Raw genomic sequence first — 12,264 nt, forward strand, 5'->3', positions numbered from 1 at the left:
TACTTTTTCTCATTCTACATTAGAGTGTATCACTTACTACAGGTGAGAATTTGTCGAAAAGTCAAATTACTAGTAACTAAAGAGGATTTATTTCTGAAAAATATTCACTAAAAATCAACAACATGACCTTTTCTCATTCTGATTGCTGTAGTACTTCACAATAACAGTGTCTCGCTTACTACAGGTGAGGTTTTTGAGAGAGGTCAACTTATTTTGAAACAGGGGTCAATTATTTCTGAAAAATGTTCACTAAAAATCAACGAAACGACTTTTTCTCATTCTGATTGCTGAAGTACTTCACAATTACATTGTGTAACTTGAAGTTTTTGTGAAATGTCAGTTTACATGGAAACAGGAGTCAATTATTTCTGAAAATTATTCACTAAAAATCAACGACATGTCCTTTTCTCATTCTGATTGCAGTAGGAGATCCACTTTAGAGTGTCTTGCTTACTGCATGTGGAAATTTTGTGAAATGGGAGCTGAACAGGGAGATGAAGTCAAGGACTTGAGGGGTTTTTTTCAGCCTGCAACCTGCACTGGCAGCCACCTCAAGCATAGGATCAAGAAGTGACTGTCTATTTTCAGGAATATGGCAAAGCTCTCCTGTTTCACAGGTGGCCTAGACAGGAAAACAGCAGTAGTTCAGTTCAATCAGTGGAAACAGGAGTGAATTATTTCTTTTAAACACATTCAAAAAAGTAAATGACATTACTGAATTCCAAAGGCTGTAGTAGTCGCTAGTTAGAGCGTGAACCTTTCTCAAAAACCTCATCCATGGTAACTTACACACTCTCATTGTGAAGTACTACAGCCATCAGAATGAGAAAAAGTCATGTCTTTGTTTGTTATTGAATATATTTCAGACATAATTGACCCCTCCTTCCATATAAGATGACATTTCACAAAGTTTTCACTTGTAGTAAGTTACGCACTCTAGTTGGGAATTACTACAGCAATCAGGATGAGAAAATGTCTATTGGTTGATTTTTAGTGAATATTTTTCATAAATAATTGACCCCTGATTCCATATAAGTTGACATGTCACAAAAAATGGACTTGTAGGAAGTTACACACTGTAGTTGGGAAATGTTACAGCAATCATAATGAGAAAAGGTCATTAAGTTGAATTTTAGTGAATATTTTTCTGAAATAATTGACCCCTGCTTCCAGATAAGTTGACATTTCATAAAAATTTCACTTGTAGTAAGTCTTGCACTGTAACTGGGAGCTACTACAGCAATCAGAATGAGAAAAGGTCATGCCATTGATTTTTATTGAATATTTTTCAAGAATAAATGACTCCTGCTTCCATATAAATGGATTGTTCTGAAAAATCTCACCTGTAGTAAGCAAGACACTGTTATTGTGAAGTACTACAGCAATGAGAATGAGACAAAAGTTATGTTGCTGATTTTTAGTGAATATTTTTCAGGAATAAATAACTCCTGCTTTTATATACATTGACCTTTCTGAAAAACCTCACCTGTAGTAAGCAAGACACTTTTATTGTGAAGTACTACAGCAATCAGAATGAGAAAAAGTCTTTTAGTTGATTTTTAGTGAATATTTTTCAAGAATAAATGACTCCTGCTTCCATTTATGTTGACCTTTCTCAAAAACCTAAACTGTAGTAAGCAAGACACTGTAATTGGAAACTACTACAGCTTTTATAATGAGAAAAAGTATTGTAGTTGATTTTTAGTGAATATTTTTCAAGAATAAATGACTCCTGCCTCCATATAAGTTGACCTTCCTCAAATTTTCACTTGTAGTATGTTACGCACTGTAAGCAATCAGAATGAGAAAAGGTGTATTGGACATTTAGTTGATTTTGTGAATATTTTTCTGGGAGGAAAAGAATCCCTCTGAGGTCCATGTAATTTGACTTTTCAGGAAATTCTCATTTGTAGTGAACATTTTAAAACCTACTGTTATGTCAGAAGGCGAACATCCATGAAATGTGTAATTTGCAGACGGTCCCTTACACAGACGTAGCGACTGGAGGTATAATGAAAGTGTCGTGAAGCTGTTTTTGGATAAAAATCGATAGTGACAACAAAAATTGTTATTTGCTTCTCACACACCACATTATAGTGTACAGTCCATGCCCTCGAACATGTAATTAAGCTGGAGTGCTTTGTCGTGTCCGAATTTAGGAAAGCTTAAAACCGAATATCCAGCGAAGATCCCAATCTAAAACCAACTTTACCACGCTACTCCACACAGAAAGGAAATTGCAGGCGAAAAAGCCTGCACGTTTTTGAACTAACCTGCCTTGTGTAACAAACGTAGGTTGGCAATGCTTCTATAAATGTCATGTTACTGCTGACAGACGTAATTTGTTTATAGCCATTTCTTACTTCATAATACAGGGTCCTTTGTCTGAAGAAAGTGATTTACTCTCTGTAGGTATAGAGCTTGCTAGAACTGAACTCTGGGGGTGTCGTTTTGTTTTGACGAATGTGAAGCTGTTTGCTCTGATTTAAAATTAAGCTTCATCCCTGTACCGTCGTAGTAACTACTTAAAACATATGCAATGCGTAAGGTTAAGTTGCTGGTATTTTCAAATTCTAAAAATATGGCTTCAGCTAGTCTAACGGGCGTTTTTTTCTGCTTCTATTTCAGTAGTTATTAATATTCATATACAATTAATATTCATATACACAAGACTGGTGTTCTCAGCAGGCTTGATAGGTGGAGCTTTTCTCTCAGCCCCTGTTAAAAGTTCAGATAAGACAATTTCTTCTTGTGGGGGAGCACTTCACTTCAGTAAGAGCATTTGATCCGTTCTAACGTCTGAGGAAAATGTCGTACCTCCCAAAACTGTTTAAATATGTGGACGACCACCAAGATCAGTATGTGGAGGTACTGTATTCTACTGTCTCTTGAATTGAAGACATTTCAGTCACGTTAATGAACTTCATACAGCATGAACCCTCTGGCTTACTGTTCGTTTACGTGTTCATCGTCTTGAAACTGTTGTCATCGCTGCGTTAATGCGCAGTTTCACACTAACGATTATAGATTTAAGTGTGCAGCACGTATACTACACTGCACTCTCATTTTTATTCTAGAATTTTCACTATGGAGTCAGTCAGTTTAACGATCAACTTAAGTCAAAAAATTCTTTTTATTGTTTAATTTTTGTGTTGTGTGTTATGTGTTATGTGTTAAAGGTCATCTTTGGACTTTTCATTTTGTTTAACAGCGTTTGGCCCAATGGGTGGCAATTCAAAGTGTCTCTGCCTGGCCAGAGAAACGAGGCGAAATAAAAAAAATGATCGAAATGGCAGCCAAGGACATAGAGAAACTTGGAGGGACAGTGGAAATGGTAGACATTGGCAAGCAGAAGGTAGGACTTTAGAAAGAAGAAAGCTTTTTGGGCCTTAACCTGATGTTGTGTTTTCAAACATTATTGATTCAATTTTTCTGGCGTTCTTTTGAACATGTACAACTACAATCTGGATCCATGTGTTTTAAGCATATTTAATGCTATGAGAGTGTCAGTATCCATTTGAAATGGACAACTGTCCTTTTTTTCTTAATATACATATGTAAAGTAATCCTGCCATTGAGTCTTATGGCTTGTCTTAAAACACAGTTTTTAAAGTGATGTTCCTTTCGAAGTGCCAATAAATTCCACAGCTTATAATTTTAGAAACACCATCTCGATTACATGGAAATTTGAGTAATATGTCTTTTACTCTTTTCTCCAGTTGCCAGGAGGGGAGGAGATTCCTTACCCTCCAATTATTCTGGGCCGACTAGGCTCTGACCCAGGCAAGAAGACAGTTTGCATCTATGGCCACCTTGATGTTCAGCCAGCCAAGATTGATGATGGCTGGGACACAGAACCATTCACTCTGGTGGAGAAAGATGGTAAGGAAGATCATTATGTAGGGAGTTATAATCTGTGCATTATTTTTAAGACCGGATTGTATGTCACGTTAGTTATCACTGAGGAATCCTAAAAAACACGCTAACAGATTAAAAATGGGTTCATCCTTAAAATGCACCAGTATTTAAATGTTCCCAGTTTTATCAGAGAGCTATCAAAGCGGTTTTGCACTGTTGGGTTCGATCTGACCTCTGGGCCTTGTGACTTGTCTGCTGAGATAGGAGATGGTTGCAAAGTCAGAACAGCTTTCTCATAGTCTGCTGTTTCAGTACAGAAGTAGACAGACAGGAAGAGTGTGTCCATGTGATGTGTGACATGTGACCCCCCCCCCCCTTACAAATTACATCATAGATCTATTTAGGGATTCATCAATCAGCTTTAATCAGTGTTCAGGCCTTTTTATTGTCCAACTATATATTTAGTCAAAAATATTCTTTTTGTCATGATATTGTTTGACTGTTCCAGGAAAACTGTATGGACGTGGCTCTACAGATGATAAAGGCCCTGTGTTGGCCTGGTTTAACATCATTGATGCCTACCAGAAGATTGGACAGGTAGAGATATCACAATCTATTACACATTATCAAATGAATCCTGAATGACCCACCAAATCTTCATCTGTAAGGAAATCTTCTGAGGATATTTATATGCAGGATATTATTTTAGTCTCACATGAATCATGTTGCAGTTGGGTGTTTCTTATTTTGTAGAGGTTGAAAGCAATATCAGTTGCTCTACACAAGCCATTCAAATACTTCAGCCCCTCTGCAAGATTTCCCTGAATGACTAGAGCTCTACTGCAGTTTATCAGTCACTTATACAGAGGCTTATCACCTGTATTTAAAGATTTAATAGTTTATGTGTGAATAATATTATCAAGGTCCATAGATTATTAAATTATAAAGTTATCTTTTGTTTCCTCCTCAACATATTATGATCAACTTTTTAAAGAGAGATTATAATTATTGTAATTTGTTTTGCCCACTCAGAGGGGCTTGGAATTTTCTTTCTTTTGATCTTTCTTAGCTTAGAATTAACTGAGTACTAATTAATATTTGTTCATTCTTTCATTTCCTAAGCCGCTTATCCTAATTAGGGTTGCTAGAGCCTATCCCAGCGTTCATTGGTCAAAAGGTGGGGAAACACCCTGGACAGGTCACCAGTCCATCACAGACAAACACATTCACACACAATATAACACCTAAGGGCAATTTAGAATCTCCGGTTCATCTAACTTACATGTTTTTGGACTACTGGAGGAAATCGGAGCTCCCAGAGGATACCCACGCAGACACGGGGAGAACATGCAAACTCCACACAGAAAGGACCCTGGCCGCCTGGCCGGGAATCCAACTCAGGACCTTCAGTGCTACCCACTGCACCACCGTGCCGCCTAATTAATAATTGTGGTACACAGAATACAACATGTGTGCCAGATTTTTGTATATGCCATTTCATTTCTTGGAAATAGCAATCGTTTATGTGATCAAACTATTAAACCCAAATTCTAGAGCTATTGGTAATCCAATGTGACTAGTGAATAATTTGTGTATTAAACATTTTTACATGACGGATCTAAAAGTCTTCATGCCTTTTGTCCTGGCTTTGGAAATCTGAAAAAAAGGGTTTTTTTTGTCCTAGGCGCTACCAATCAATATCAGATTCTGCTTTGAGGGGATGGAAGAAACTGATTCACATGGTTTGGATGAGCTTGTGTTCTCTCGGAAAGACACCTTCTTCAAAGATGTGGATTATGTTTGCATCTCTGACAACTTCTGGCTTGGCAAGACAAAACCCTGCATTACTTATGGTCTTCGAGGGATCAGTTTCTTCTACATTGAGGTACGTCTCAGACAACCTGCCATGAGCCCTATGACACAGTCAGAAACATAGGGTGTACATCTTTGCTCAAGTAAATAATCTTTATGAGAACAAGACTAAGCTATTGTATTTCTGGATATGAATGTTGTATGGCAGTGATTCTCAACTCCAGTCCTAGAGGCCCACTGTCCTGCATATCTTAATTTTAACTCCTCACTATCACAGTTAATTGAGCAAATCAAGGGCTTGATGATTAATTGATCAGTGGAATCAGGTTTGTCAGTCCTGAGTTAAAACATAGATGTGCAGGACAGTGGGCCCCCAGGACTGGAGTTGAGAAGCACTGTTGTATGTTATTTGGCTTGTTATGGCTTGTGTGCTTATTTAACACAACCTGCGATGTGGTCCCTTAGTAAGGCCTTTAGATAACTGGCTGTATGTTTTGCTCAGGTGGAGTGCTGTAAAAAGGATCTGCACTCTGGAACGTTTGGTGGCTCTGTCCATGAAGCCATGACTGATCTTATCATGTTGATGGGTGAGCTGAAGACTAGGGATGATCTGATCGATCGGCCGCTGATCGTTATCGGCCGATATTTATTCTAAATAGTTTGTTCGGAGCTCTCTATATAGGCTGATCAGATGACGCAAAATATACGAGACATTTCTCTCTTTTGCCACAAAATACGCGGCAAAGGAAGCTCGCTAAAATGGCTTCACCGGTTTGGCAAGTCTAAAAGGTGTCCGAAAAAGACAGTAAAATCGCTATATGCAATGTGTGTGAAGCAGAAATCCCTCGTGGTAGAACGAAGCAACGACATTTTAATACCACAAACCTCATTAGACATTTGAGAATTCGTCACGTCAAAGAATACGGTGAGTATGAAAGGCAAGCCAGCGCAAAGTCAGTAAAGCGAGTTAACGCTTTAGCAAATCAGTCGTCCGTCACATAGTTGTCAATTGGGGGGACATTTAAATGGCAGGAACCCTATTGCAGCGACAGTAAGAAGTCAAAAGTAATGTCAGCCAGGACAGTGGAATTCATTGGATTCAATGGAATGTATTGCCTAATACAGGCTATAATGGTTTCTTATGCTTTCTTATGCTTTGAAACATAGTGCAGTGTTCAGCACATTTAGCTTTTATTCCATAGGAAGGCTAAAATATTAATATTAGCTAAACTGGTCTTTAGCCGAGCATAGGCTATTATATTGGTTTCAGTTTCTTTATAATCTACATGACTTAATGAGAGAATGGAATATGCTGCATATGTTGCTTCCTAATAAATAAACAGTTGTTAATTTATGATACTTTCTCAGCTCTTACTTTTATAATATTTCTGCAATGGTGTTAAGAATCATTACTTTTATGGCTATGAACAGTAAATAAATAATACAACACAAAAAACAGAACACTTTAAATGGAAGATTAACATCCCCCCTCCCTGCCAACCACCTTGTGAATGGTGAGGTGATCGGTATCGGCCAATCATTATTCGGCCCCAAAAACCCTGATCGGAGCATCCCTACTAAAGACCAATACACATCTATTTATTTTCTCTCAGTGATACAACAGGGGCACCATGTATCAAAAAAGATGGTGAGCAAACTCCCTTGTACATTAACACAGTCAGTGTAAAAGAGAGAGTGGAGGCTCTTGCATACAGTTCTTATTTCTGAAAGTATTTAGCTATCTTTTGATTAACCTGTTTACCAATGCTGTCTACGTGGTTTTCCTGTGTGTACTCTACCCAGGAAGAATGAAGGGGAAACCAAATTTAATAAATTACATTACTTACTTAAGCTAGGGATGTGTGAACAATCCTAAACTTCCATGAAAGTATGCCTTTCTCTCCCTTTCTTTCTTATGAAAAAATTCCCAGTTTAGTCCCACTTTGGAAAGCATAATAATCCTGTAATCCTTTAATTGTCCCTCTCACATGGCTATAATTTCAGTCGGGGGGGTGCGGCTAGCATACATTCCCTTTTTATGGAACCAGTCACCTGGTTTTCAACTCTCCAAGTTGCATAGTATTATAATAGTATCAAGTACTGTAATGCTCTTGCAGTTGAGTGCCTGTTGGTAAATGTGCTTGTTGGTGAATCCTATTCTTAGGCTCTCTGGTTGATAAGAAAGGAAAGATCATGGTGCCTGGAATTTATGACCAAGTTGCTCCTGTCACTGAGGAGGAGAAGAAGCTGTATGAGAAGATTGACTTTGATGTGACGGAATACCGCAAAGAACTTGGGGCTGGGAAACTGCTGCATGACACCAAAGTAGGTCTCCCCCATCTCCGTCAGTGATGTTTATACGAGAAGAGATCATTTCATTCCTGCTTTCCCTTTTTATTCTCTTTTGCAGAGTGGTTCAGTCACGATATTTAGTCTCTCCTTGATGTGAAAAGCAGTTTCACTCTTTGGTGTCTGATGGGTCAAATGGATGCTTGTTTGGAGATCAGCTATTTACAAAGCTGTCATATGGTGTGTATATATATATACACATTATTCAGTTACATATGTCATTGTCTATTGTGTAGGAGAACATCCTGATGCATCGCTGGAGGTATCCCTCTCTCTCTCTCCATGGTATTGAGGGAGCTTTCTCTGAGGCAGGGGCTAAGACTGTCATTCCATCCAAGGTCAATGGCAAGTTTTCCATTCGCCTGGTTCCAGACATGGACCCCAGCGTAGCGGAAAAGCTAGTATGTCAGCTTTTTGTTTACCCTCTCAATTGCTGTTCTTTCAAATGCAAACAAAACAAATATTTCCTTTATGTTTTTACCATTTTTTACATGTTCATCATTTTTTAAATGATTGCCACTCTCTTCATTTAGCAGATATATCCGTAGTATTTAGGGTACCTGGTTTCTAAATGAACGATTATTACATGTTGTACAGAAGAAATTGAGATGTACTCATGCAAAAGTCTCTGAACTATTTCACATCGGAGGTCTTAGGGATCGCAGATTTTATATTTTCTGATTCTGATTTACGAAGTGTTTTGCTTTCTTCCTTTAAGGTTATCACTTACCTGGAGAAGAAATTTGCTGAGCTGGGGAGCCCTAACAAACTGAAAATATCTGTGGACCATGGAACAAAGGCCTGGGTGTCTGACTTTAATCACCCTCATTACATAGCAGGCAGAAACGCCATAAAGACAGGTAGGACACAAAGCCTATAACACATCACAATGCCAGATATTCAAAAATCTCTTTGTTTAGGGCAAATTTACCGTTGGCAGTTGTTTAAAGCGAAGGCCCTATTGTTCAAACCTGTTTAGCATATCAAGACATTCTACAGGCCATTTTTCTTCTAATTCAGGTTGTCGTGCCAATGGTATGAGGAAAATCTGGTTAATGATCCTCTGTGAATATTACACTCAATACTAATATATCTTAGCTGTGACCATAACCTTATTTCAGAACCTGAACCCAGTGAAGTTACAGTTATCCTGAAAAACTCTATTTGTAGCTCAGCGCTCTGAACACTGAACCTAGAAATTATTTAGAATAACTCTTCATTAGCTGCACATATAATAAATAACAGCATTAAAGCAGCAAGCACAATAATACTCTTTGAATTCAATACCTCTAGCTAACTAAGTTCCTGGATCACCACATTCAGTAACTTGGAAATAATTTATCACATAGTCAAAGAGTAGGAATACGAACATACACGTTTATTACAATGATCAAATTCAGATGGCACAGAATGAATCTAATGTTTAATTAATTGGAAATGAGGTGTAATTAAGACACATCCGCTATACACACACATACAACAGCATCTTAACTATTCACAAGAAGACAAACAACTAACAGTAGACACTAACAACATCCTTGTTGCCTAAAGTATGTATGAATGAACAACTATGCGAGTATGAGGCATTACTCACAAAGAGGCACGCTTAACCAAAAGAACTATCTGGGTGATGTTCTAGTGGAGTTACTTACACACAAAAGGGTAGTGAGAGAAGGAGAGAAAAGGGATGAGGAGGAAGAGAAGCAGGCCCAGCCACGTTCAGGTATGAGAGAACGGAGTTACTGAGGTTGGAGACAAACAGGTCAGAATGGACGGACTACATTATGGCTGATACAACCAGAGCTCAACTGATGCTAAGCAGAACTGTAGTATATCAGAACCGAAAGCAGAACTGTAGGATAGCAGGGAGTCTGGCATTTTATCTGATTTGCAGATGGGGGGTGCTCCTATCCTTTTGGGGGTGTCTCTGCTTGAAGGGAGGAGACACTCCTTGGACAGTATTCATTTGAGCTTGTTTGAGATAATTTTACATAACTTTTTCCCATTAAAGTATATAATAAAATTACATCCGCATACTCGTATCTGCTGCATTTTATGTTTCCGAACAAGACCAAATATGGTTTCTTTATCATTAAAAACAGCATAGTTACACCGGTCATAAAATTAGCTGCTTGTGACTTGGTTCCTGGTTATTTTTAAGTCCTACCACGCTTTTATGACTATAGGAATGGTTATGGCTTGATATGCGTACTCATTTGATAACATCATATGGTTAGTATAATTTTTGTTTTGTCTTACATAGTTTGTGCCCGAGTGGAGCAATGCAGATGGGGTCTCTGGCATGGTCCAAATTGCATTCTCACCAGGAACTAACCTCCAGAGGTGATCTAGTCTCCCTCGCAAATTAAACGTTACCAGCTTTTGACCAAATGGTCTGGGGGTTGCTTTGCTAAAACATTGAGCCTGGTGTCTGTTAGGTGTTACAGTGAGAGGTTTCTGTTTTGGTGTGCATTGGTCCTGAACACAAGGAGGCCTGGGCCATAAAAGAGAGAACTGGGATCCAAAGGGATGGGGACAGAGAGGCTGAGTGAGAATGATAGAAAGAGATAAGGAAGGGTGCAAAAGAGGGAGAGAGTTTACACAACTGCAATTTTAAGTACTAGGGAACACTAAAGGTTCACAAATGTCCTTTTCTTTCTGAAAGCTGTACAGCGTCTGCCCAACAAGGTTTAAAATGACAGTAAGGTGTTCAACCACAAAAACAAAAAAAAAAGTAGCCTTAGACTCTTAGTTTAAGATATTATTTCTGTCATTTTTCTTGATTAGTTTTTCAGTAGTCTTGAGAGTTCTTAGTGCTATTGAAATGCCTGGTGTTTTTGGGCAGTTTTTGGAGTGGAGCCTGACCTTACTCGTGAGGGTGGGAGCATTCCTGTAGCCCTAACCTTCCAGGAGGCAACAGGTTGCAATGTCATGCTGCTACCCTTGGGTTCTTCTGATGATGGAGCACACTCACAGAATGAAAAGATGAACAGGTAAATTCTGATCTGCAGATTGGCACAATCAAAAACAAGATGAACCGAGCTTTTAATTCATACAGTACATCAACTATAGTCAGAAATAACACAGCCACTACTGCTGGCAACTGGGTATCTAAGTGTCTAAACTGATTCCATTCTTTGTGTTCAGATGTGGGAATGGATTTTTGCTTGTTCCATCTAGTATTAGTATTATGTTAGTAATTGAGAGTGCTGATTTACACTAATTAGGTTTTTAAAACCTTGTTCAGTAGATATCAGAGAATTAAGAATACACCAATATATCAAAATGTAATTTGACAGTTTAACACTGACAGAAATGATCTGGTATCTACTGAAAAATAATGTCTGCAACTTCAATGACTTTTGTCATGGAGTTCCCACCAATGCTTTAATGTCATGTTATTATCCTCATTTACTTTTGTTGGCTTGCTTTATTAAGAGTGAACAAACTCTCTCTACCAAAAAACAACTTCTCAGACTAAAATAAAGTTAAAAACACTTTTTAACTGTGGCATATTCGGTTTTCATCTAGGTTGATTCTCAGGATATGATGGTAAATTATTAAAAAAGAGGCTTTTAAATTGAAATATATTGACATATACAACAATATATTGACAGTCCTTTTCTCTCTTATCCTTGCATTACAGATCTAACTACGTCCGAGGCACTAAGATGTTGGGTGCTTATTTTCACGAGGTATCTCTGCTTAAGTAACTCCATCTGGAAAACTGATATCACAGGCTTTCCTGATCTCTGGAATATCGGACTGTCCTTTTTGTCTTATGATATAATTCTCAGAAATCACTCCTTGGACTTCATAATGCAAGTTAGATATCTAATAATTAAACTCTCTTTACGGTTGTTGTCTTCTCCACCCCTCTCCCTTTGGATAAGCAGAAAACCCTGGATTTCTGTTTTATGTTCACCATTGTGCTAGATGACTCAGTACTGTAGCAGAGGTATTCTTATGTACATCTGTAGTTTTCAATCTGTAGATCTTGTAAATTGGTGACGTGTTTAACAACTAATTGCAATTTTGAGAGAAATATATGTGAATGTCTACATTGGAAAATCCATTATAATATGCAGATAATCTGTGTTGACTACTTCCAAATACCTCAGTTAGATATTTTACATGTCTGCCGTAAGATAGGGCTGTGCCATATGACCAAAATCTCATATCCCGATATAGGTCATTTCATATCCCAATATATAAAACGACCACATGGAAAGGCCCGTTTCTTAT

At 38.1% G+C, this 12,264-nt stretch overlaps 1 protein-coding gene across 2 annotated transcripts; it reads left to right on the forward strand.

Annotated features, from left to right (window-relative positions):
* The first annotated feature begins 2,773 nt into the window (after nt 1-2,773).
* LOC115825376 (cytosolic non-specific dipeptidase-like) lies at nt 2,774-11,793 on the forward strand. Of its 2 annotated transcripts, XM_030789203.1 has the most exons (11): nt 2,809-2,868; nt 3,212-3,355; nt 3,720-3,882; nt 4,367-4,455; nt 5,543-5,743; nt 6,173-6,257; nt 7,835-7,995; nt 8,256-8,420; nt 8,738-8,879; nt 10,865-11,012; nt 11,666-11,793. In XM_030789203.1, exons 1-11 carry the CDS (start codon nt 2,809-2,811, stop codon nt 11,730-11,732), a joined length of 1,425 nt encoding a protein of 474 aa, XP_030645063.1. In that variant the 3' UTR covers nt 11,733-11,793. The 2 variants fall into 2 exon arrangements, with proteins under 2 accessions (XP_030645064.1, XP_030645063.1); XM_030789204.1 differs by lacking the exons at nt 3,720-3,882; nt 4,367-4,455 and having other exon boundaries at nt 2,774-2,868.
* The last annotated feature ends 471 nt before the right edge of the window (nt 11,794-12,264 follow it).

This window comes from Chanos chanos, chromosome 12 (genome assembly GCF_902362185.1).
Source record: "Chanos chanos chromosome 12, fChaCha1.1, whole genome shotgun sequence".
Classification (NCBI taxonomy): domain Eukaryota; kingdom Metazoa; phylum Chordata; class Actinopteri; order Gonorynchiformes; family Chanidae; genus Chanos; species Chanos chanos.

Bases quoted from the DNA above. Each gene is read 5' to 3' on its own strand.
- LOC115825376 (XM_030789203.1), top strand. From the start codon at position 2,809: ATGTCGTACCTCCCAAAACTGTTTAAATATGTGGACGACCACCAAGAT. The intron at 2,869-3,211 runs GTACTGTATTCT...TTTGTTTAACAG, and splicing joins ACCAAGATCAGTATGTGGAG to CGTTTGGCCCAATGGGTGGC. The intron at 3,356-3,719 runs GTAGGACTTTAG...TCTTTTCTCCAG, and splicing joins TAGACATTGGCAAGCAGAAG to TTGCCAGGAGGGGAGGAGAT.